General features: G+C 39.9%; 1 protein-coding gene across 1 annotated transcript in view; it reads left to right on the top strand.

Moving 5' to 3' along the window:
- COG6 (component of oligomeric golgi complex 6) overlaps positions 1–27481 on the top strand; it is a 96668-nt gene that overhangs the window by 31922 nt on the left and 37265 nt on the right. The window contains exons 5-8 of the mRNA XM_063444862.1: positions 9020–9131; positions 9874–9956; positions 17323–17393; positions 22527–22620. Of these exons, the coding sequence (XP_063300932.1) occupies positions 9020–9131; positions 9874–9956; positions 17323–17393; positions 22527–22620 (360 nt within the window). The remainder of the gene's footprint in view (positions 1–9019; positions 9132–9873; positions 9957–17322; positions 17394–22526; positions 22621–27481) is intronic.

Below are 27481 nucleotides of genomic sequence, written 5' to 3'. Positions count from 1 at the left end.
ACAAATCCTGAGAATGAACAGACGCCCTTTAATAGTACCATGGTATGTGTCCAGTGTTTTCTAAACATCAGCATTTCATTTGGATGGTTGGAACATCTAATGATACAGAACTAGGCTTTTAAATGCTTTTTTTTTTCTTTTTTTTTATATGCTGCATTACAATATGAACGCAGTCCTAAAATTTTTAATCGGTTGAGAGCTTTAAACAAAACAGAGAACTAAATTCTCATGTTTACTACAACTAATCAACACAGTCCTATATTTACACAACAGTCATCCCGGTGAATAGTAGGAGTGTGTCCTTGCCAGTGTTCTGATCTTTTCATAAAAGGCCGTGGATTATTTAACCAGCTTATTTATTCAGCTTGTCCTGCTTAGGCTGTGTGTAGCGCAAAACCTAGAACACTAATCAGATAAGTGCTTTTTGGCCATAACCCACTTTTTTTTCTTTTCTTTTTTTCCTTTTTAAAAGAAAGACGAAAAAACGCAAGTCAACAAACTTTCACTAAACTTGTTGGTATTGCATCAAAACTGGGCATAAATGTATAAATATAATAAAATGTGAACTTTTAATTGGTGAAAAGTGGATGTATCCCTTTGTTCCATAGAGCCCAAGTGTATAAAACCAAAAATAGCCTTAAGTGAGCAGAATTTGCATGTCAAATATCACAGCCATTTGTTCTTTATTTCATGGCGTGCAGTAATTGTCAACGGAGACAGATGTTTCAGCAAAGACAAAGTACAATTAGTACTCTGCTTCATTAACCCATATTGTGATTTCCCCTGTCTTTGTCATTCTAACAGAATAATAGGCACTTGTCAAGCAAAGTCAGGAGCATGTTTTTCTGTGTTACTAAGTAATAGCAAGTGAAATGGAAATGAATTAAAGTAGCTATGGCCTCTGTACTGTAATCCCTAGAAACAGTACAACGTTGTAATCTGTTCAAAAGAAAAAGGACCATCATTTGCCTAACAGCATGACTTAGATTCCATGGGAGTCCTGTTCCCATAGAAACAAGTAAAAACTAGGGAATATGCCTCGATTCGGGCCCTCCTTAGCTCAGGAAGCAAGGCTCTGCTAGGAAACATTCCCATGGTCTGCTATCTTTGTCTTTCTGTGACAGGGCTAACTTTTCAATGGGACTTTTGTTCCCAGTGTCTACAAGATGCCTTGTTTTTTAACGTGTTTTTATGAGCCAGGCATGTGCTTTTAAATGATTTGGACATCACAGAAATGTGATGCTTGCATGCTATCCTTTAAGGATATAATGCATTGTAACACCATGGCTGTGTTTTATGACCAGGAATTATTTTAGATTTTTTTTTTCTCTGGTACTTGCTGGTTTTAATGTGGCCCTTGGGGTGATTTAAAAAAATATAAAGTGTAAACTAAGGAAAAAAATATGCCAAAACATTTTTATTTGTGGCGTGTGAATTAACACTATATTGTAAAAAAAAATACAATAAAAAAATAACCAAAGGTTCTTTTGCACAACGTTGTTGCTTAAATATTATTATTTTTTTTTTATTTTTTTTTTACAGTATCTCGCAGCCTGTTTGAAAATAATGCTTTTAAGAGACAAACCAGCAAATTTGTGACTCTGTTGCAGCCCAAAAAAAGCGCTCATTGCCTTCTGATTCTGAGATTGAGACAGTTGCACAGGTTCATTATTTTGCCAATTTACACTGAACAAAATTACAAACACTCTTGTTTCTCCCCCATTTTTTATGAGTTGAACTCAAAGATCTAAGACTTTTTCTATGTACACAAAAGGACTGTCTCTCAAATACTGTTCACAAATCTCTCTAAATCTGTGTTAGTGAGCAATGCTCATTTGCTGAGATAATCCATCCACCTCACAGGTGTGGCATATCAAGGTGCTGATTAGACAGCATGATTATTGCACAGGTGTGCCTTAGGCTGGCAACAATAAATGGCCACTCTAAAATGTGCAGTTTTACTGTATTGAGAGGTTCAGGGGGCGGCGGGGTCTGTAAACCGGTCAGTATCTGGTGTGAACACCATTTGCCTCACGCAGTGCAACACATCTCCTTCGTATAGAGTTGATCAGGTTGTTGATTGTGGCCTGTGGAATGTTGGTCCACTCCTCTTCAGTGGCTGTGCAAAGTTGCTGGATATTGGCAGGACCTTGAAAACGCTTTCGTATACACCGATCCAGAGAATCCCAAACATGCTCAGTGGGTGACATGTCCGGTGCGTATGCTGGTCATGCAAGAACTGGGATGTTTTCAGCTCATGCTGTCTAATCAGCATCTTGATATGCCACACCTGTGAGGTGGATGGATTATTTCGGCAAAGGAGAAGTGCTCACTAACACAGATTTAGACAGATTTGTGAACAATATTTGTGAGAAATAGGCCTTTTGTGTACATAGAAAAAGTCTTAGATCTTTGAGTTCAGCTCATGAAAAATGGGGGCAAAAACAAAAGCGTTTAAAAACTTTGTTCAGTGTAGATATGACTGATATTTTACTGATTAATGACTCCCCAAATACAACAAAATGGAGTAAACCGTACAGCATGTTGGTGTACTGTGCTTGAAAAACACTGCTTTTATTCATAATTTTAGATGTGTGAAAAGTACAATTTGAGAGTTTATTCAGTAATGTGGATTGAAAATTAAATTGCATCCAGTAAAAAAACGCTATATTGGAGACATTTCCAAAGTTGCTCATTTGTCCCAAATCTAGCAGTTTGAGTTTCAGTTCACTACAATTCTCAATTTAATGGATAATAAACCCTGTTTCCATTTCTCTTTTTACAGGCCTACCCAAATGTCGATTTCGGCAAGCCACAACCTCAAAGAGCGATCACATGGCCCCCTATAGCTGGCTATGGATCTGCCAGCAGGGGGACTGTCTAAAATATCAGACAGTCCCCCTGCTGGTAGGAAAGTATTAAAACAAATTAAATACACATGTTAAAATAAAATAAAAGTATTTATATATATATATATATATATATATATATAATATATGTATATATATATATTATATATATAATATATATACATATTATATATATGTAACGTCATACGTAATGTATTTTAATATTAATATTAGTATATATATTAGTATTAAAATACACTTAGAATGACGTTACATATATATAATATGTATATATATTATATATATAATAGATCTACATATATATATTATATATATATATATATACGTATAATTACAATAATAAATAAATAAAAATATTGAAACAAAATTTAAAATAAATTATTCATATGTAATTTCATTCTAACTGTATTTTGTTATTAATATATATATATATATCGGTAACAGAATACACTTAGAATGACATTCTATATATATCTATCTATATATAAAATACAAATAACCGCAAATATATATATATAGATAAATACATATAATTACATAAAAGATTACATTAGTATACACTTAGAATTTAAATACCTATAAATGCATATATATTTTTAAATTCTACGTGTATATTTAAGTAATTTTTTAACATAATTACCGTATATACTCGAGTATAAGACGAGTTTTTCAGCACATTTTTTGTGCTGAAAAACCCCCACTCGTCTTATACTCGAGTCAGTTGTCTGTATTATGGCAATTTACATTGCCATAATACAGACATGGACCGGGGGCTGTCAGGAAGCTATAACTTACCTTCACAGCAGCTCCTGTCAGCTCCCTTCTCTCTTCTCCGGTGCGTGCAGCTCCCTCTGCAACTCTCGCGAGAGCCGCGGGGTCAGAGCGTTGCCACGGGTTACCGTGGCAACGCTCCGCGCGGCCGCGAGAGTTGCAGAGGGAGCTGACCTGGGAGCTGCACGCACCGGAGAAGAGAGAAGGGAGCTGACAGGAGCTGCTGTGAAGGTAAGTTATAGCTTCCTGACAGCCCCCTCCTACAGCCCATCCACTGGACCACCAGGGAGTGAGAGCCCCCCTCCCTGGCCAGCTAACAGGCAGGGAGGGGGGACGAAAAAATACAAATATTAATAATAAAACAAATAATAATAAGAAAAAAAATATTAAAATAATAATAACATAAAAAAATACAATGAATAATAAAATAAAATAAAATATTACCTAAAAAAATATAATAACATTAAAAAAATATTAAAATAATAATTAAATAATAATTAATAAAATGCCCACCCCCCACCAATGCTCTGCACTCGCACACACACACACACTGCACTCGCACACACACACACTGCACTCACACATACACACACTGCATTCATACACACACTGCACTGCATTCATTATATACACACTGCATTCATACACACTGTACTCACACACACTGTACTCACACACACTGTACTCACACACACTGTACTCACACACACTGTACTCACACACACTGCACTCACACACACTTCACTCATATACACACTTCACTCATATACACACTTCACTCATATACACACTTCACTCATATACACACTTCACTCATATACACACTGCACTCATATACACACTGCACTCATATACACACACTGCACTGCATTCATTATACACACACTGCATACACACTGCACTTATACACACACACTGCACTCATACACACACTGCACTGCATTCATTATATACACACTGCATTCATACACACACTGCACTCATGCACATACACACACTGCACTCATACACACACTGCACTCATACATACACACTGCACTCATACATACACACTGCACTCATACACACACTGCATTCATTATACACACACTGCACTCATACACACACTGCATACACACACACTGCATTCATATACACACTGCATTCATTATATACACACACTGTAAATAAATATTCAGTTAATATATTTTTTTTAGGATCTAATTTTATTTAGAAATTTACCAGTAGCTGCTGCATTTCCCACCCTAGTCTTATACTCGAGTCAATAAGTTTTCCCAGTTTTTTGGGGTAAAATTAGGGGCCTCGGCTTATATTCGGGTCGGCTTATACTCGAGTATATACGGGGTATGTCATTTGATTAATTAAAATTTGATTGACATGCCTGACAACACAGGGAGAAAGTGCAGAGAATTTAATTCGCAAGCACTATATTTGACCCTGTAACTCTCCAAGACATCATAAAACCTGTATATAGGGGGTACTGTTTTACTCAGGAGACTTCGCTGAACTCAAATATTAGTGTTTAAAACTGGTAAATTGTATTAGAACCATGATATTTTAAGTAAAAGTGACGTTTTTTGCATTTTTTACAAACAAACGGCACTTTTATGGACTATATTATTGTTGTAATATGTTTTACTGTTTTAAAACACTAATATTTGTGTTTAGTGAAATCTCCCGAGAATAACAGTACCCCCCATGTACAGGTTTTATGGTGTTTTGGAAAGTTAGAGAGTCACATATAAGGCTTGCATTTCATTTTTTTGACATTGAAATTTGCCAGATTAGTTATGTTGCCTTTGAGACCGTATGGTAGCCCAGGAATAAGAATTACCCCCATGATGGCATACCATTTGCAAAAGTAGACAACCCAAGGTATTGCAAATGGGGTATGTCCAGTCATTTTTAGTAGCCACTTAGTCACAAACACTGGCCAAATATTAGTTTTTTGCTTTTTTCACACAAAAACAAATATGAACGCTAACTTTGGCCAGTGTTTGTGACTAAGTGGCTACTAAAAAAGACTAAACATACCCCACGTTCAATACCTTGGGTTGTCTACTTTTTCAAATGGTATGCCATTATGGGGGTAATTTTCATTCCTGGGCTACCACACCGTCTCAAAGGTAACATTACTAATCTGGCAAATTTCAATTTGAAAATGGAACGTTCTATATTTGACCCTGTAACTTTCCAAAACACCATAAAACCTGTTAATGGGGGGTCCTGTTGTACTTGTGAGACATCGCTGATTACAAATATGTGCATTTTGTTGCAGTAAAACCTAACAGTATTATGACATTTACAGCTAAAATGTGAGGCGGAACTACAAATTAAAAAAAAAAAAATTACAATTTCTCACAGTTTTTTTTTTTATTTTATTCATAATAAATTGTTTCATATATAAATATTTTATATGAAATGAAAGCCCTGTTTCTCCTGAACAAAATGATATATAATAAGTGTGGGTGCATTACGGTTGAACAGACATATAGCACAAATTCCAGTTTTTGTTACGTTTTGTTTTGATCAGAACGTGCACTATTGACTCCGTCCTGAAGGGGTTAATACGGCTAATCAAATCTACACTACACTACACTACACACACACACACACACACACACAACAAAGGTTATCTGGAATTTTGCATGTAAACAAATATGTATCACTCTGTTAGTTCAGGAACTTGTAGTGAAGGTTACCTTGGATTGCATTAATGCAGTACATTTTGATGGATAGTTCTCTGCTGCCACCTACTGTTCCTCTTTAAAAGTGTCCTTTTAAAAGTCCTCTTTGTCAATCTTTCTTTTATTATGGCATATGCGTTATGGGGTACAAAAGAGAAAGAGGAGGCATTGTGGGGTAACATGAGTTAATGATAACAAGATGGTGTGCAATGCACCTCAAAGAAAGATCGCCATAGTTTTTTTTTTTTTTTTTGCAAAACCGTCATGTAAACATACAAGCGTGGTTGTTAAAATAACAGGACATGTAACATGTTATACGCAGACAAATGCATATTTTCATATGGTATATCCCTCTGTGTATGCTGTAGTACAGCGTGCGTTACAAGTATTTGCTTGCCTACTAAGATGAACTAAACTATGTGCTGGAGATGATATGAACATAAAGGAAAACATTTATACATGCCCATGCTAGTAATTTATCTGCTTATGCGTGAATTAGTATTCACTGGTCAGAGAGGCTGCACCTCGCTAGATGTATGTATAGGCTAGTTTTAAGCTAGGCAAAGCATCATCATTAATATGGAGGTCGGTGTGCGCATGAGCCTAGACAGGTATGTCGTGAGGACTACATGGTGTATAGTTGAGTGAACAAACGTGTTAGTAACAGGCTGAGTGTCTGCAATCAGTTACTGCAGTGCTATGAGTTTAAACGTTAAGGCTAAACTGAGATTAAAACAAGAACAAAAATCTGTGGCATGAACTGACCCTGACTTTTGTAGGCTTATTCACTTTCTAGAAAAGAGTTTGTGGGGCGACAATGTAGGGACAACAAGTTATGTAAATAAAATATATAGCACATGAAGCTACTTGCACCGTGGACTCTGTGGTACAGCAAGTGGCATATGTACACAATACTAGTTGCAAATTGAACCTATGGCATAGTAAATATTCAAGTGTTGGTTATATTTATATAGGTTATGCTATGACACATTTAAGTGATAATTAGCAGGCTGTATTCTAGTACTGCACATAAGTCTCTAGCTCGGTAAGGGCGGTCAGTGTGCCCATGAGGTTTGTCTTACATCAGTCCATTTGCCTGGCACCAGGAGGGGCGTGTGGATGGGTTTTGTTTGCTGCCTTCAGCCAATTCCCAGTGCGTGCCACACTGAATAATCTGTTCTCTGCTCTGGTGTACCGGTTCCCTTATCTGGCATGTGGGCAGTCAGGCTGAGCTGCAGGCGTTGAAGAGTTGTTGTCAGCGTGTCGCAGCATGGCATTTCTGAGGCCCTGCAGCTCCAGGTTGAGAGGGGGGCCCTGCCCCATGGGCTGTAGGTCTTTCTTCTTCGATCGGCGGGGTCATAGCTCTGTCTGGGCTTTGTGGTAGTGGTTGTCCGGAGAGCTGGGGGTGAGGAGGGGGTGAGTGTGCGGTGGGGAGTTTCTCCCCCGCTCCAGACCGTGCGTGGGGTCGTCGCCATGTGGCCACAGGCTCGGTTACCTCTCGGGGCCGGGCTTTTCCCTTTGTGGGCGCTGTGGAAGGTCCTGGTGGTAATCCACCGCCGGCGGTGTGTGACCTTCCCACGGTGTGGTTGGCGTTTTGGAGGAAGTCTCCTAGTGACCCCCAGTCTGGATGGGCGTACCGCCCTTCGTGGTAAGGCGGTTTTGCCCGGGATCCGCTCCAGCTGCTCCAATTTTGCCCAGAATTGTCGGAGCAGGGTCTCCAGGCGCTCATGGAGGGGCCGGGAGGGTGCAAGGTCGGTCGCATGGCCCGCAGCCGCCATTTTGCTACCGGCAGTTTGCTCGTTTGTTGCTTGTTTCAGGCTGTTGCCGTCGTTTGTAAACCAAGTTGGGTTGTGAGGCAAGATGGTTAGGACCGGGATAACCCCCACCGGTCCTAGGGGGGGGGGGGGAAGGTCCGATACTTCGGGAGCCGCTTGTTTAGGTGGGCCGGGAGAGCGGCCGTCTCTCCCCTGCCCTCTGCAGAGTAGGCCCCAAGTCTCCGTTCCGGGAGTTCTGCCGGCATTCAGGCTCGCGAGGTGTCCCCCGGTTCCCCAGACTCTGTAGTACACAGTAAAGCAGGTATGGGTTCTGGGTTGGGTGTTTTACCCCTGATTTTTGGCAAGAATCCGGATCAGGCTCAGGAGCTCTCAGAAAGCATGTCTGCTCAGCTTCCCGGTCAGGCTCCGCCCCTTAAAAGTCCTCTTTGAATAACAGAAGTTATAAATAATTTCTCTAAAAGTAAATTTTCTACAACATTCTGTCATCTGTCTGTCAACTAATTCTGTATCTGTTCTACAATCTTCCAGTGTTGTTTTCTGTATGATTTTTTTTATTTATTTTTTTATGTAAAGCTGAAGAGCATTAATTTCCCCTCCTATTTTATCCCCCCTGTATAAAATGGTATTAGAGGGTCTTGGGCCCACACATACATGGCAGACCAGTCATTTGTAATTGACCAGTGGCCTCCAGTAGCCTCAGCTCTTGGCATCCAAATGAATGCAAACTCTAAATAAACTAAAATGTGGTGGGAGATTCCGTATAATCAGCAGCACAGGCCTGTGAATGGTCCCCTCTTTAGGAAATAATCATTTCTGTTTCTAAATTTATGTCACTGTCCTTTTTTTTTTTATGAATTGTGCATGTGTATATGTGTTTTTGTATTTTTCATACTCCCCCTTCTTTTTTTTAATACAGTCAGAGATTAGAGATTCGAGCTCAAGTTGCAAATGCCTTCCTCGAGAAGTTCCAACTTACTTCCGATGAAATGAACATTCTCAGAGGCAGTCGGGAAGGACCACTAACAGAGGTAGTATCTGATTATTTATGCCTATATCTACCATTGAAAACACTCAAATGATAATGTAGTAATTTGCTCGCTTTTGTTAGCAGGTAACAATCACATAGATATATAGTTATTGGATCTTCATGTAATTATTTTAAAGAGTCCATTGTCAAGTGGAATACACACAAGTCAGTTAGATGCTTCAGTCCTAGTCAACATTGCAGTGACTTGTGTGTGTGTGAACTAATCACCACTAAATGATTATTTATTTTATAAAGACACGTGGGTGACCTATATTTCTCTGTGCTCTTGTTATACAAGTGTGTGTATAATATGTGTGGGTTCTTTATCATTTATTATAAAAAGACCCATGGGTGACCTATAACATACCGTCCACGTGTCCCTGTTAAGAAGGAACAGTCTAGATTTTGGGCCCAAATCTCCGTGTCCCTCTTTTCTATGTTAAAGTCCCTCTCTTCAACGAGCTCCATATTGTTGGTGTGTCTCAGTGCATAACGGAGCTCCACAGCAATAATAATTACAATAACAATTGTTTATATAATGCCAACATAATCTGCAGCGCTGTACAATAGCTAAACAAGACAAACATTTGACTCTAGCTAAACATGATTGACATACTGGAGCAATAAAAGAAGAGGGTCCTGCCTAAATGTGTCTAAAGTTACACACGGTGATGTGTCTTTAATTGTGTTCCACTGTTGCCTGTGTGCTAATTTCTGTTTCGTGCTTTTTATTTTATTTTCAGGACTTCTTTAAAGTATTGGATAGAGTTAAACAAATACACAATGATGTGAAACTGCTACTGCGAACCAACCAGCAAACTGCAGGGTAAGTCAGGTGATCTGTATAATCTGCTTATGACATGGTATTAAATAAGTCTTGCTCGATTTATCTGTGATTGGTCTTTGAAAAGGTTTGTTATGTTTATTTATATATATTTCAGGCCTACACTAAGAAAAAAATATATAAATTTCATTCCAGAGATACTAGTTACTTTGTATTCATTTTGTTATCTAAACAAAATTTCTAGTGCAGTACACAGTGAATAATTCTTCCAACTCCATAATTCTTTCTTTTGGAATAAAATTGCTCTGTTCAGCATTTCTCTTTCCAAACGGCCTCTCCATATCTTCAATTTCTTTTACTAACCACTATCACCCCCGTTCTTGTATGCTTCCTCAATGGTTCTCTTTCCATAATTGCTAAATATGTCCTAATTTCTCCCATCTTTTTCTCCACCCCTTGATGCTCCCAACATTTCTTCTACTTCAAGAACTGACTCATCCCTTCTTAGCCCATGCCTGATAATGCAGTCTTCTTTCCTTTCATAAGTGATATTCTGTTTCCTTTTTTAGAACTACTCCATTTAAAAGTTCTCCTCCTTTGAATGTTTCATTGATATAATCTGCATGTTCACAAGCTTCCACAATCTGTTCATAAACTGCTGTTTCCATCTGTGTGACCTTCTATAACTGCTGTCTTCATCATATCTTGGTTGCAACTCTTTGTCCCATCTCTTCTGCACATAGCTGTTTCTTAATCTTTTCTCTGTTCCAACAGCTCTGTCATCGTATCTTACAGAAGCTGCTCTTTTCATCATATTGCGTAATTTAAAAAATATATTTTTTTCTGACATGTGGCAGTACGTACGTACGTACGTATGGATTGTGCTTCCTAATTGAGACAAGCATCTACAAGATAGGAATTAAGAAAAGTCCCTCCCCCTTTACCCTATAAAGGGCTTCCCCTGGCAAACCCACCTCAGTTCTTCCTTGTCTCTGCACAGGACGTATCAGGCATCTGTTGGAGGTGAGGCACACAGGTTGATGCCTGGGGTATGCGGCCCGATAGCTGTCCAGATGGCAGGCTGAGCGGCCAGACTCCTTCCGCGGAGGTACGGAGCTTCAACACCAGGATCTTTGTATGCCGAGTAGGTACTGGCGTTGGAAAGAAAGCGTGGCCCGAGGACGCAGTGAGTACATGGCAGGCCTTGCGTCTGTGCACAGCGGTGGAATGCTCGCCCGGGTGGTGTTGCGTTCCACCAAAGTTCCTATTGCGCTATTGCGCATGCGCAAACCGAAACTTCCTGGAAACGGCCAATTGCGGATCGCTGTGCAGTTCCCTCTGGCAGCAAGATGCTTGTCAGAAGGGTTCCCCATGTCACCAGCTCCCCACACGGCTCAGGTTTTCAAGGTAAGATTACCTAATCTTTACTTTGAAAATCTGTTCTGATTGGAATAGAAGATTTGGAGTTTTGCTTAATGGTCTGTATATGCACCTTGGCATGCCTCTTCCATAAACATGCTTTTCTTGTGGTATCTATGTGTAACGGCCACCCTGTGTATCAGAGGGGTGTATGCCGTTGGAGACATCATTTTCCCTTGAGAGAAGCTGTGCTGCAGTATTCTCCAGATGTCCCATCAGCCGAACTAGTAGTGAAGGAATAGCAGAACTCTTACAAGAGCTAGTGATTAGCTGTGAAGTAGGTTCCCTACAAACACGATACAAGGCTACGTATTATGGGTTAAGCAGATCAGAGATTTTAATGGGCCAAGCTGGCCTTTTATGCAACTTTTCCTGCAAGGTTACCACCCAGGTGGACCTTGTGGGGCACCGAAAAATAGAGTTCAACAGCCAATGGTGTACAATCACAATTTTAAACACTCCCATTCATTACATAAAATTCCTCCCCTCTGCTTAGGAGATAATTGAGTTAATTACTGTATCAACTCAATTATCTCTAAACAAAAAAATGTAACTTTTTGCACATTTTCAGAAAAATCACAAACACACATCCAATTCCCATAAAACATATATATTCCGATAGGACATAATTAGGGGACTGTCACGGAACCGCTGGCACCCCGACCGGGTACCCTCCGCTGACGGATGCTCCTAGTGCTTTCCGAGGACTCCAAGCACTCTGCCCGACACCATAACCACTGCAGACCCCACGAAACGCAGCAGCTTGGTTGGGGTCTCACTGTCTACACCCACTCTGGGCCCAAGACCAGGGTCCAGCTTCCAGTAGGTGGACCTCTCCGAATTCCAGAGAGCAGGAACAAAAACAAGCTCTTAGCAGAGCTTAGTGATTTATACCCTGGGGAGTATAGGGATTATAGCAATCCCCAGAGTGTAGTTCTCCAATCCCCCAAACATGAGCCGAAACTTCATGAAGATCCAAGATGATCTGAGGTGCTAGCACACCCAGTCTGGCTTTTATTACAGTTGTTGCAAATACAGGACCGCCCACAGGGAGGGATAAAATAACCAATCATATCACAGTTACATCCCACATATTCCCTCCCCTTATCCTGAGAGGAAACCCAATTATACATACAGTTAAAACATACTTTTTACCCAACTTTCATAACTCTAAAACCATACATCCAATCTCCATACATATTCAGACTCAGCATACTTTAAACATAAACATTCTCAAAAATCATACAAATCCCTCCAGTAGATAAAAAGTTACACGGAAGTCCTTTTATGACCGACCGCAAGCACATTTTCTTGCCCAAAACAGTTCCATGGATTTGGGCTGTGCGGTCAGTCAATTTCCTGCATAAAAAACGGCTAAGTCCCGTTCGAAGTGTTGCCGGTACTTCGACTTTAGTCGAAGCGGAGGCGATGGTAAGGGTCGGCGGTGTTCGACGTTAAAATGGCTGCCGCCACGTGGTTCTTTGTCCAATGCTGGTCACTTCGACGACTTCGGTAACTTCGGCTTTAGTCGAAGTGTCGAAGTGGAGGCGATGGTAAGGGTCGGCGGTGTTCGACGTTAAAATAGCCGCCGTCACGTGGTCCTTTGTCCGATGCCAGTCACTTCGACAACTTCGGTATCTTCGTCAACTTCAGCTCCATGCATTCAGCTGGTGCGGCCTGTCCCTTTCATATGTTATAAAATGTTGAACAACCATTCAAATAAGTGTTCGTGAGTTTGGTGGTCATGTGCCGCTTTAGTGTTTTTACCGAACGCCGCCTCCTTTGCATGGATTATCACGAGTTCGTGCATATGAATCGAAGGCCACCGAATGAACTACTTAGAACGTTGAAGTTGCGGTGTGGCACAGAGTCAATGAGTCAATTGACTGCACACGACTGGCTTGGGTGGTCTCTCGTTCGACAAATTGTTCGGTTATACGAACAGATTAACATAGCTGGTTCGTTTCAAAATTCGTATGTTTGGGTGAAATGCAGGGTATTGTACTGAGAGTTCAACTGCAACAATGTTATAAATCCAGTAACCAGGCAATAAAACAGGGTATAAAACAGGGTTACACCATGCTACTCCCCTTCCTATCGTACTGTGGTATATAATTGTAACCAAGGTGTGGCAATTTATTTGGTAAAATTTAAGCAAAGACTATGCTGTCATTCCTAGCCTGATGTCTAGATTATCAAGCCCTATCTTGGGATTCTTATGGAAAATCAAATAGTTTATCAGCTGCTGTGCCTGAGATGGTCCAGAGAGGCAGGTAGAAGAGAAGGCCTTCGGCTACATCTAATGTGGCTTCTGGCGTATATTTGTCTACCTCTTATTGAGACATATCTGGTTCATCATATTGTGTGGAGTTGGTTCCCACCTGATGTACTAAGAAGGTTCATTGGAAGTGAATCGGTCATGGGGCAGGATAATCTGCTCAACTTCTATGAGGGTGCTCTGTTCCTCAGACCTCTTGTCTTTCTTATATGCAGAAAATGGGAAATCTCTCTGTGTAACGAGCCTTTATTGCCCGGCGTTTAATATGTTTACCATCAAATGGGGTAATGGTTACATCCCCAAGATACACTGGAAGGCCAGAAAGTTCTGCATTTCTTTTACCTAATCCCGTAGGTGAAATAGCTGCTTTAAATACTCTGTGGTCAAGAAGGCCAGCTTTTAAGTTTACTGCTGTATTTGTGATTGCCACATATTGTTGTGATGAACATGACTAATACATTTTGAAATTGACGGCTAAAGTCATGGGTTGGTCTTCTGTTGCCCTTGTGTCCTTGTGGCTTAGGCTTGGACTGTGGATCAGCGTCCTTTTCGGTCCTCTGTTTACTCCCATTAGGAAAATGAGTATCTTATAACCTATGTCAAAAACGAAAAAGCTCTGCCTCAAGACAAGTCGTTTTTACCTGGTGGTAGAACTAGGTCCAACATGGGTAGTCGTTTCTGATGCCAAGATGTTTGGAGGCAGAATCCTGCATTTATATTCAGGAAATTCAAGTGTAGATAGCTCAGTGGGCTAATGCTTGGTTCAACCCTTGGAAGTCACTGGTTCAATTTCCCAGCAGGGTTGGCTCAGCCTTTCATTCCTTTGAGGTACATGTATTGAGTACCATTAAGTGGAGTCACTTAACATTCCCAGGATGCATCTTCCCTGGCTTTTAAGGGGAATCTACTTGCAATCACTTGTTTCTTTATCTAGTAAAGAGAGCACCGCTTGCTCTTTACGAGTCTGCCCAATCCATTATTCCTCGTTTCATTTATAATTCTTCCGAACATCTGGTCCCTGTTGAATACAAGGAGTTGGAGATATGGTTCTAGTGAACCACGAAGTTCATTAAGTTCCTCAGGAATCTCCTGGATATCAAAGCCGGATCGTTCCTTTAGACCGGGTTTGAATTTAAATTATTTGGTTCATCTCCTGAGGTTCAGAAACGAAACTGATGCTTCTGTAACTCTGATTCTGCAGAAAGGGAATTGCATGGTGTATATAGATCACAGAGATATATACCCACATATCCGTATTGCGGTCCCTCAAGAAGCGGATTGAAGAGAATTCATTGCAGTACAAACACTCCCCTTTGGACGGTCTTCTGCCCTGGAATTATTAATAGGTTCTTGCTCCTATAACACTAATCGGTACGGTTGCCCATTAAGTATGTTCAGATAGCTAGCAGAATGCTACAGGATCACGGTTGGACACAGGGACTATAAAAGTTATTTCATCTTCCTCCAGTAAACACTGGTTTTCTGGTGTTCAGGCTAGCCCTAATACGTTATCTCTGCATCTGACCGCACTAAAAAGAAAAGGTCCACTTTCTAATAAAGCAAAATATACTTCAACTGGGCAAAATCTAAAATATGGCAGCTGCAGTGGAAATTTCTCTGGGTCAAAAGTGTGGAGGTCTTGGATTTGTATCTCCTAGACTCTTTTCATGAGTCAACTAATTTCAGAGCTCGTAAGGCAGTTCTTTACTCCACTCGCCAATTCAGATCTTGATTAATGGAGAGACTTATTAGGATGCAGTCAGACCACAACACTGTTTTTCTCACGTCGACAGACAGGGTGGTGCCAGTGGCAAAGTCTGTTTCAACTATGTACCAAACTGTGTACTGGGCTCAGGATCTCTGAGAGGTCCTCGCTCCATTCAACTTATTGGGTATCGACAATGTCATCACCTACAACGCCAGCACGAGGGAGTGGGATCAAGAGAATGTCTATAGATCCTATGATGCTCCCTATTCTAAAGGGAAATTTGGAGGGCCCGGATAGACCTTATGGCAAGGAGGGAGAACATTTAAGATTCCCAGGTTTGCCTCCCTATACAGGACATTTCTCCTATAGACTGACCCCAAGACCTTTTGGGATCTCCCTATCTCAAAAACACTTTTTTAGAAGACAGGATGGGCGGCTGGAAGTGTTTAATAGGTTCATATTGACGGCAGAGCAACTGCATGGTGGATCCTTCATCTTCTGAGTCTTCATAAGGCATAATCCAATTGTTGCGTCTAATCTACTAGTCATTCCACCTCTAGCTTTTACATAAGGAGTTGGGTAGAGTTTCTACATTACTGTAAGGAACATCATTGTCTTCTAGTTCATTTGTCCGTTGGTTCAGATTTACACTTTTTTCACGCGATTTCCACAGGTTGTGTGTTTCCACTTTAATACCAAATTGTATTCCCTAAGTTCTTTCTGGGAATGGATTGGTCTTTGTATATGCTAGCTGGAAGTTTCTTTTACGCAATTGGCTTCTTAGGCCACCCAGTAAGTTATGTTTTCCTTCTGGGATCTTTCTTCAATCCTTCAGGTCCCCATGGACTTTGGAGGTGGTTCCTTTTTAAGATTCTAAAGCTGCAACAGCATTCTTAGTTGCTATTACCTCTGCCAAGAGAATAGGCGAGCTTCAGGCTTTATCTTCTTCAGCAGAATTTAGTATATTCCGTCAGGGTAAAGTAGTGTTACGTCATAAACATTACATTCTTCCAGAGTTATCCTTTAGAGCCGTTTATCAGCTCATCTTTCTAACATCCTTCTACAACAATCCAACTTTCCCGCTGGAACAAAGATGGCATATACTAGAGGTTAAAAAGGGCATTACAGGTCTACCTATCAAGATCAGCCAAATACAGTGAACCAAATCACCTGCTTGTCATCTTCTAAGGAAAGTTTATTGAGAATGAAGCCTTTCGTAATTCTATTTCTCGTTGTTTGGTCTATCAAGATGGCTTGCGCTTCAGTAGTTTTGCTATGCCAGTTTCTGTCAAAGCACATTCCGCAAAAGCAATGGCCACGTCATGGGCAGAGAAAGCACTTGCTTCACCCAAAGAAATCGACAAGGCTGCTTCTTGGTCATCTTTTAGTACCTTTGTCAGGCATTTCAGGCTAGAGGTACTTTCTTCCTCTAAAATTGCGTTGGGGCATAAGGTACTACAAGCTGTTGAGGCGTAAGGCCCACCCGATTGGGGATCTTGCTATATCCCATACATACTGCCACCATATGTCAGAAAAAAACTGAAATTTTTACTCACCGCAAATACTTTTTTTCTTAATATGGTGGCAGTACAAATCTCCCTCCCTCTGAATTACAAACCTTGCTTGCGATATAGGGCTTGGGTGTTTATTCTTGCTACCTCTGAGGTGGCTTTGCTGTGGGAAGCCCTTTATAGGGTAAAGGGTAGAGGGACTTTTCTTAATTCCTATCTTGCAGATGCTTGTCCCAATTAGTAAGCACAACCCATATGTACGTACTGCCACCATATTAAGAAAAAAAGAATTTACAGTGAGTAAAGATTTCGGGTTTTAACATTTTTAGACTTCTATCTTGTCATTCAACAACTGTCATTGACATGGATGAAGGATGTTGAGCATAACCATAGCATGTTTTGATGGGGAGAATAAAGGAATTATTATAGGACAGTATAGGAGAGTGGTGGTTAGAGAAATCCTAATAATGAAGATAATTTTCTTCTTTTCAGGCTTGAAATTATGGAGCAGATGGCACTTCTCCAAGAGACCTCTTATGAAAGACTTTACCGATGGGCTCAAAGTATGTTCTGATTTTAATTTTATCTTACTGTATCTCTTAAAGTCACAGTTATCTGGGAAAATCATTTAAAATCAATTTTCATAAACTTAATATACAGCAATGGTAGCTCAACTCTTAAAGGACCACTATAGGCACCCAGACCACTTCAGCTTAATTAAGTGGTCTGGGTGCCAGGTCCATCTAGGGTTAACCCTGCAGCTGTAAACATAGCAGATTCAGAGAAACTGCTATGTTTACATATGGGTTAATCCAGCCTCTAGTGGCTGTCTCATTGACAGCCGCTAGAGGCGCTTCCGTGCTTCTCACTGTGATTTACATTGAGAAGACGCCAGCGTCCATAGGAAAGCATTGAGAATAAAAAACTGGTCTCAAGAGAATACTGAGAACAGGCAGCAGCTGAAATAGCCTGCCCTTCAGTGAGTTGTCGCTCAGTTCTCAAGCTGGTTTTAGCTCAGCTTGTGCCATTACAGAGAGAACATCTCTGAAACATATCAGTCTGGTCCCTCCCATACAGGCAGTCCAGATCCGAAATGCCAGCTAATTCCCTCTGCACGAGAGATACAGCAACCCCAGACGATCGTTTCAGCCTTGTTAGGCATAATCAGTGAGGCATAGCTTATATCTCTCTAGGCACCGTGAGCAAGGGGTCCACGTCTGGATTACCCTTTAAACTTATGGAGAGCAAAAAACGGGTCGCAAGTATTCGACATAGTTAGAGAGGAGATGAAATGGATCCACAAGTTGGGCAGCACATAGGTAGAGAGGAGATGAAATGGGTCCACAAGTTGGGAACTCTGGAACCAAAGGGTCTTAATATTGAATTTGATCTTTTACATTTTTTATAGATGGTTTTATGAATTGTATATATTTACTATTATTCTGTAGTAACTGTTTTGTTTTTTATTCCATTAAGTAGGATGTGGGTTTTTATATTGCTGGTACAATAGTTGGTAGGATGTTTTTTAGTATACCTTTAATGTGCAATTATTAATGTTTATAAAAATGAAAATTTGAGTAGTCTTGGTATATGTTAAAGGTCTAACTAAAATATATAATTTTAATTTGAATAGTACTTATACAAAAAGTATGCAATTATTAGTACTATATAATGTTTCCCTCCATTTGAATAACATGTTTAGGTGATATGCCCTTGTATAATGATCGGACTTTGAACTGATTTATTCACTTTGAGGTTTTAAACTATGTCCAATGAACATTGTCTATTTTAATACATCACGCCCAGAGAGGCCGGCATATAAACAATAGGGCAGCAGGATCCAGTACGTGATCTGAGGAAGCCGATTGGGCTTAACGCGTCATCACGCACGACGTAACCATGTGATCGCTCCGAAACCCGGAACTATCTGCCTGCGGTGGCTCAGTCTGAAAATCGGTGGATTTCAGCCAAATACTTTGCGATCGCACTTTGGAGATATCTCCTGCACGGGTGAAAAGAGCCTAATCACTTTGTGTGATTATTAAGTGTTCTTGCATAGCAAGACCACTTAATGTTATCTCACATATATATCATTAAGTGTTCTTGCATAGCAAGACAGCTTAATGTTATCTCACATATATATCATTAAGTGTTCTTGCGTAGCAAGACCACTTAATGTTATCTCACATATATATTATTATTATTCTTATTATAGCCAAATTGACCACCCTAACTCCTCCCACAGTTTTTACACTACATAGACAGAAACATACCGAAACGTGCGGATTGTTCCCGATTGGATTGCTATTATTTTGTGGAACGTTTCGCCGAATGGTTCACGGAATATCGTCGTTCTTGTGGCGAAATTGGTCCCATAGGAATGAATGGCAAAATGTTCAAAACTAGAGTGGGAGCTGGCAAAAGCTGAAAAATCAAGACATGATTTCTAAACTGCCTCCACTCCCTCATTTTCAAGCCCACCTACACAAATCTTATATCAAAACGTTCAGCTATCCCTGCTGCCACTAGAAATGTCCACGGCTAAGCCATAGTCCTGATAGTTTTTACAATATGACCATTTGTTTGCAACTCACGCCGTCCATTGACATTCATTGAAACTTCACTCTAGCCAGCTCAAACATGAAGGGCAATTTCTAAACTGCGACTGTGCCTTCATGTTTAATACTTCAGAGACATACTATGCATCAAACTGTAGGTCTGGGTCTTGTGATTCTCACAATATAAAGCTCTTCACTGTAGGAATTATAGTTTTTAAAATCCGACTGTTTGAAGATGGCAACCGCCAAAATACTCTGACCTGTGCCAGGCTGGAGCAGCAAGTGATGTCATAGACAGGGCCTTTTGTACACCTGCTAATGTTTTTATAAATGTTTTTTTTTTTTTTTTTTTTAATTCTTTATTTTATTTGTGCGAAAAGTGACAACAAGCATGCAAAGCCACGATAGCATCTGCAGGCATTTTTCAAAACATTTCAAGTGTGGCAGTTGAGACAGCACATTTTTTTTTTATACATAACAAAAGGATAACAAGCTATTAAACACCATTAAATTAAAGTTTAGCAAGCAAGGTTAAAACGTGTATGTGACGAGGCTAATATGTATACAGCTTTGCATCGTTGGGAAAGACAGCTTATACGTTGAGAATGTTAGTGACCTGTTATTAACGGTTGGCACTAGGCAATAGACGATGGTTTTAAACATGGCTCACATTCTTTACGCTGAGCTTTTGTTGTTGAACCATAGTAGAGCCACAGTTTTTAAAGGTTAACAGGGGTGGCTTAGTGTAATGATATGTTTCTGATTTAACTATTGACACAGGAATAACCATAGCGATGACTAGGAGTGTGTAACACATAAAAAGTATAAGGTTAGGCATATCTGAAGTTTACATGTTATGTTTGTCTAGGGTTATTGTTGCAGGCAGAACTATATATATTAGTCTAATATTTCACTGCTGTGTATAAACCAGCAAATATGTTTAAAACAGTTTTGCCATCACAGTTACAGTAGATTATAGATTTTAGTAAGTAATAAAACATGGCATTGACATGCTTATGGTTAATAATGAGCATGCCAGACTAATCAGGCATATTATAAAATTGTTGCACTTTATATTCATAGAGGAACACATATTAATAATAGGTTGCCAGACATGCAGGCTAATTAACAAGGGGATGGCCAGTAGCAGGCTGTCTAGGGACACAACCAGTGAGTGTGAGGAGACATAATGATATTATGCAAAGATTAGAAATAATTGCTTCAGTATGAGATGGCATATTGAAATCAAGCAGAAATTAGGAATAGTTGCGTCAAGCAAAACATTGGAGCAATACTTAATGTGAGAGTCCCGTGGAGATTGTCCTTCTCAGCGTGAAAAGTTATAGAGGGGATTAATCCGAGAGTCCGTAGGGCAATATAACCGGGTGCACTGAGAGTCTGTGATAAATGTATGTTTTAATGTAACTGTGAAGCACTTTGGGCAACAACGTTGCAATTAAATGTGCTATATAAATAAATAATAACAGTTACTCAGCGCACTCCAGTTGTAGACTGCTGGTGGAGGCAAGAACACTTCACACAATTTCCCCAGAAATTGTAGCTTTTCTAGTTTTATGTGTATCTACAAATAAAATAATTTCTGAAGGATCCAGCCGCTGTCCTGATTCTGAAAAGGTCTCTAAGTCCTGAGATAAGAGGACTTATGCCAGCATAGTTAGAGTAGATTTTTACTGCTCTACCATTGTGAGTGTTATTCATCCTTATTTTATTCTATACATTTTATTACATACTATCCTATGTTTTTTCTTTCTTGTGCTTGCTTTTTTTATATATCACCCCGAGGGGTAACCAGTGCCATTGTTGCATTTTCCAGCCATTTGTAAGTGTGTATCTTTTATATATATATTCTCACGTGTTGCACATTGCACATGCACTTGATAATATAGATATATCATATGGAATGATATTCTATGTTTTACACGTACCAAGTGTTTTAAAGGTATAGCACACCTTATTTTTGGACTGTATACTTAGTGGTGTTTTGAGCTATTTCTCACCTCAAGGTGCAGCTTTATAATTAAGAACATTGCTTCACTTGTTAAAGAAAAATATTTTTTGTTCACTATCACTGTAATTGTATAGCGCCTTTCTTTTGCTTGTATATAATTTTTTATCACTGATGATGCCTAACAAGGCTGAAACAATCGTTTGGGGTTGATGTATCTCTTGTGCAGAGGGAACTTGCTGGCATTTCAGATCTGGATTGCCCGTATGGGTGGGACCAGTCTGATATGTTTCAGAGATGTTCTCTCTGTAATGGCACAAGATGAGCTAAAACCAGCTTGAGATCTGAGCGGGGACCCACCGAATGGCAGGCTATTTCAGCTGCTGCCCGTTCTTAGTATTCTCTTGCGCCCCGTTTTTTGCTCTCCACAAGTTTAAAGGGTAAAGGGTAATCCAGACGTGGACCCTTTGCTCACGGTGCCTAGAGAGATATCAGCTATGCCTCACTGATGATGCCTAACAAGGCTGAAACAATCGTTTGGGGTTGCTTGCATTTCAGATCTGGACTGCCCGTATGGGTGGGACCAGTCTGATATGTTTTCAGAGATGTTCTCTCTGTAATGGCACAAGATGAACTAAAACCAACTTGAGATCTGAGCAGGGACCCACCGGAGGGCAGGCTATTTCAGCTGCTTACCCGTTGTCAGTATTCTCTTGCGCCCCGTTTTTTGCTCTACACAAGCATTGAGAATGCTTTCCTATGGACTGACTGACTGCGCGCGCGGCTCTTGCAGCGCATGCGCATTCAGCCGATAACGTCAGAAGGAGGAAGTGTTTAACCCCTTCCTCTCCCTTCAGCCCGGCAGGAAGGGGGACATGAGGGTGGGTGTTGACCCAAAGACCCTATAGTGCCAGGAAAACAAGTTTGCTTTCCTGGCATTGTAGTGGTCCTTTAACTCCTATTAGATATCGTCATTGCTAGAGTGTACATTAAACTGGTTAATACTTTATAGGGGGAAAATTGTAAAGAATTTAGTTTATTTGCAGAAAATCTATATTCTCTAGTTTTTCTATAACTCTCAGATACACTTCTGGGACTCGTGTTAGTTAGTCAGACTTGGCTGTTGTTTCCTCCAAAATTTTTAGACTTAATAAATTTGCTTTTATTGACAGATGAATGCAGAACACTCACACAAGAATCTTGTGACATTTCTCCTATACTGTCTCAGGCAATGGATGCTCTACAGGACAGGCCTGTACTATACAAGTGAGTATACAGTTTTATTTCGTTTATAGTTAATTTGAATATAATCCCTGTTGTTCCTGAGTTTTTAAAGTGTAGCTGTCCTGGTGGGAAGAAATTTATTTTAACACAGAGAGAGGAAAAAAAAAAACATCTGTATATACGTTGTACTAGGGGATTTGCTAGCAGATGTAACAGTTTAAAAAAACAAACAAACAAGAAAGGTAGATTGAGGTTTGTGCTGATAACGCAACATAATTTTGTAACTAAACTGCGTATGAGACTCAATGAACCATACATGGATTAGATAATGCTTGCCAATATATACACTATATGGACGAGAATATTGGGACACACCTGTTAATTATTAATTTTAGGTTTTTCAATCTGATCCATTGCCACATGTGTATAAAATCAAGTACCTAGCCATGCAGTCTGCATTTACAAACATTGGCGAAAAAAATGGGTTGTTCTGAAGAGCTCAATGAATTCAAGTATTGTATTGTGGTAACACCTTTCATGAAATTGCATCCCTGCTAGATATTTTACGTTTAACTGTAAGTGGGATTATTGGAAAGTGGAATCGTTTAGGAACAGCAGCAACTCAACCACAAAGCGGAATGCCACGTAAAGTCATAGAGCAGGGTGACTGAGTGCTGAGGCACCTGTTGCGTAAAAGTCACCAACGCTCTGCTGATTCCAAAGCTGAAGGGTTCTAAACTTCATCTGCCATTCATATCCGCACAAAAACTGCATGTTGAGATTCATGTAATAGATTTCCGTGGCCGACCAGCTGTGCAAGCCTCACATCACCAAGTACAATGTCAAGCATGTGATTGAGTGGTATAAAGCATTCCACAACTGTCCTCTGGAGCAGTGGAAATGTGTTCTGTGGAATATCGAATCACATTTCTCTGTTTGGCAGTCTGATGGGTGAGCCTGGGATTGGCAAATGCCAAGAGAACATTACCTGCTTCATTGCATTGTGCCAACAGTAAAGTATGGTGTGATGGGGTAATGGAATGAGGACCCCTGCCTGTCCTCCTAAGAGGAAGAAATTTTGGACGCTCTTGATGCAATCCATAGCACAGAGGGCCTCAACGCATAACTGCCAGAGGAAGACCTCACTGCCCCAGTAAACAAGGGAGATTTTAAACCCCTACTGCAAAATATCAGGGCACTCTTTAACGCAGACCTGTGTGTCATCAGAGAAGAAATTCCAGTAGTCACTGCCAGAGTACAGGCGACGGTGGCCTCCAAAACACAGAGGCAAGCAAACACCTAAGAGCAGGTACACTGACTTTAGACCTCCCATCAGGCCATACTGGGACATCGCTGAAACAATTGACGGGCAAGAACTGCCACACGTTATCAGGCGCCTCCTGAATACCCTCTTACTTAACGCCAAGCCAAAGCTTTCCAAATCGACAATTGCTTCCGACAGTGTAAATCTACTAGGGCTTTATCTAAGGTCCCCCAGGATGTACTGGTTTGCTTTCCCCTGTACCAGGATAGGATGGTGGTTCTGGAGGATATGCGGGGCAAAACACCCTACCAGTTTGAAAATACACAGCTGCTGTTCCTACAGGATCTCTGTCGAGCCACCCTGGTTCGGAGAAGGTCCTTCACACAGGTCATGAATACCCTTAGATCAGCAAACATCCCATGCAAATGGGGTCCTTCCGTTCACTGACGGCCCTCAGGGATGATCACCCTTGCCACCTTACCCTTCCAGTCGGATCCAATGCCTTCCTGCAAGCATTGGGCCTCACTCCAGCCACCGACACTCGGGCTGGGGCTAGCCACTCCTGGGATGTGTCTAGAGTCGTTTCTTTCACCCTGCGCGTAGCGGTGGATACTGGCTGAGAAAAGCACTGCAATCCAATTCCTCAAAGAGACGTAGACTAGACCGGGGACCCAGCCCACTTAAACCGTGATATAGAACTTTTTTGTTGAACACCTGTTTTATCTCTTAGTTTTATTAATTATTAAAAAAAATTATTTTTATTTTTGGTCCGATTCTTTGCCTACTCCAGGTATATACAAAAAGCTGTTTATGTTTGAATTAGGTATCCCCCATGCCCCCCTCCTGGTCTGGGTCATGTAGCACACCCCCCATAGTCTAATTACTCACTGCTCTAAAGTCCTTTTTCCATACTCTGTATAAGGCCTCTTACTTGGAACTTTATTGAGCTAAGCGGCTAACTCTCAGCTGATTGCCAAACTCCCTATGTTAACACAGTTCGACAGGTCACGATCTAGTTTTATTATTGTCTTACCACAACCCACAGTCGCAGCATATTTTTGGACTATCTCTGTTATTATTACTTGTTTTCCTTATCCATTTTTATATGTACTTGAGTACACAACTGTATTACGCTTATAATTGAGCACTGTTCATTAAGTGGCACCCCTCCTTCATGCCTAATTGTTAATTGCGGTGCATGTTGCACTTTGTGAATTGTATTTTATCTTTATGCTCACCAAAAATAAAGAATGTAAAATACGTCATCTGCCAGATTTTACAGATGAATAGTAACAATAAACACTGACTAATAAAAGCACAAGACACAGATACCAATGTCTTGTTTATTTTCTCTTGCGTACTCCTAGCTGCACCAGTTATCGCTACCTCCGAGCCCTGTGGTAGTTATGGTGCTTGGAGTATTCCTTTATCCTTTCACCAATTGACAATTAATGTTGTGACTGAGGATACCTTTACTGGGTCCCCCCCATGCCACAGCTCAGAGAATTGTGTGATAACGTGGCGGTCCGTTTCACTGACGGTTAATTTCTTTTTTTAAGTGTAACTAACACAATCCATGCTCCCTTCTTCTAATTAACTTAACGCGACATGAAAAAACTAATTGCTGGAATACATTTTTGGCCATTAAGCAGTTTGTTTGTGAATTTTATGTTAAACATCATTTATCCATTCGTGTATGTTACTAATTAAAGAATGATCCAGATTTTAAATGAATTTACTTTTCTCCAAAAACAAGTGCTCAAGCCTAATGACTGCGTGCCAAGCTCATCTAGCATTTAGAAGTGTGATTACATGTAATGATTTTTAAAAAGCCCTTCCTTTCTGCATAACATGTAACCACTTAATAAAGAGAAATAATAGTTGTACTGATGAAATCTTTATGAAACAGAACTGAAGATCAGAACTATATTTTATTATATTTTACATGGAAGAAATATTTTGCTCGTCTATTATTATTTCCAGCTCTTGAAATACTGAATTTCACCACATGATGGCGATATTGCAACATATATATATATATATATATTTTTTTTTTTATTTAAAAAAATATATATATATATATTATTATTTAATATTTTTTTAGAACTACTTTCGAATCATCTACTTTCCTTCAAACAGGAATTGTGTACTCAAGTTCATTTATACATTTTCACACCAAACCTATGCCAACAGAATTGCAGGACTAAACAGATATCACTCTGTGATTTGTTTTTGTCTTTCTGGTAAACTCACACAAAGAACAATTTGCTGGTGTTATTTGATTCACACAAAACCATCCAAGGACATGTTGCTTGCTTTATCTTTGAAACCACATGTATTTACGCAAACTTGTATTTAGTTGTGCAAATAACATACATTGACATTTTAAAGTGGATTACTGGAGCATTTTGGTGGTTTTTTTTTTTTTATTGCAGTCTTATGGAATGACTTACATGTGAGTTATTTGTATTTTACACATATTCTAATTCATTTAGTCTTCTGTATTTTCAAAATTTTTCAATTGTGTATTTTGAAATAAACAGTTGTCATAACGAAAATAAACAGTTGTCAAAACATAAATACTAAAAATCCATTACCTTTGAAGTGGTAGAAGTTAACACAATGAAGGAGTTTAAGCATGCGTGGGATAGGCATAAAGCCATCCTAATTATAAGATACGGCCAGGGACTAATGAAAGTATTTAGAAAATTGGGCAGACTAGATGGGCCGAATGGTTCTTATCTGCCGTCACATTCTATGTTTCTATATAAGACATCATGCACATACTTTGCATCCAATTTATTTTATACACTTCTAATTTATATTTTATACAACCCCAACACTAGGTCTGATCCCCTTCTTTGCCAGCAAAACAACCTTTATTTTATTTTTTGATCTATGTTGACATAACATCACACAATTGTTGTTGTGTTTGTTGTCTTCTCAGTCATGCTGTGAATCTGTTGTTCCACCACCTCCCCAGGTTACCTCTATTGGATTGAGAGCTGGTGATTAGGGTGGCCTTCAAAGTACACTGAGCTCATTGTCAAATATGTGGAAGCAGAGTGAGATACGTGCTTTGTGGTATGAATCTTGATCCTGCTGGAAGTTGTCATTAGAAGTAACTAGACTGCAGCCATAAGGAGATGCACAGTCAACAACAATACTCAAGTAGGCTGTGACGTTTAAATTTTTTTTTAAAAAAATGCTCACTTGGTGTTAAGGGGCCTAATGTGTTCACCACAACCACCAGCCTGACCCATTGACAAAAGCTAGGTTGTATCTATGGTTCCATGTTGTTTATAGGTTAATCCATCTCAAGTGGTCCAACAAAGATTGACCCTTTTTTTTTTTTTTTTTTTTTTTATGTGATTGCGTTTATGTATTGGTTTTGCAAAACCAGCGGTTGTTTTATTTTACTTGGATTAATCACGGCAGCCATCTTTTTGTCATGGTGCACAACAAATTTTGATAATACATGAGTACAGAAAACTAAAATTTTCAGCTTAGGATAGTCCAAGATCTTCTGACCTTGAACAGATCGCTAGAGCACATTACAAGGTTTTTTCACATTCCTGTACCTTAGATTTATGTAAATCCTAATGTCATGCTTAATATTGTTGAAAGTTCCACTTTTAA

This window comes from Pelobates fuscus, chromosome 1, assembly GCF_036172605.1.
Source record: "Pelobates fuscus isolate aPelFus1 chromosome 1, aPelFus1.pri, whole genome shotgun sequence".
NCBI lineage: Eukaryota > Metazoa > Chordata > Amphibia > Anura > Pelobatidae > Pelobates > Pelobates fuscus.
The sequence above is the reverse complement of the archived record's forward strand: the minus strand, read 5'-3'. Positions and strand labels throughout refer to the sequence as shown.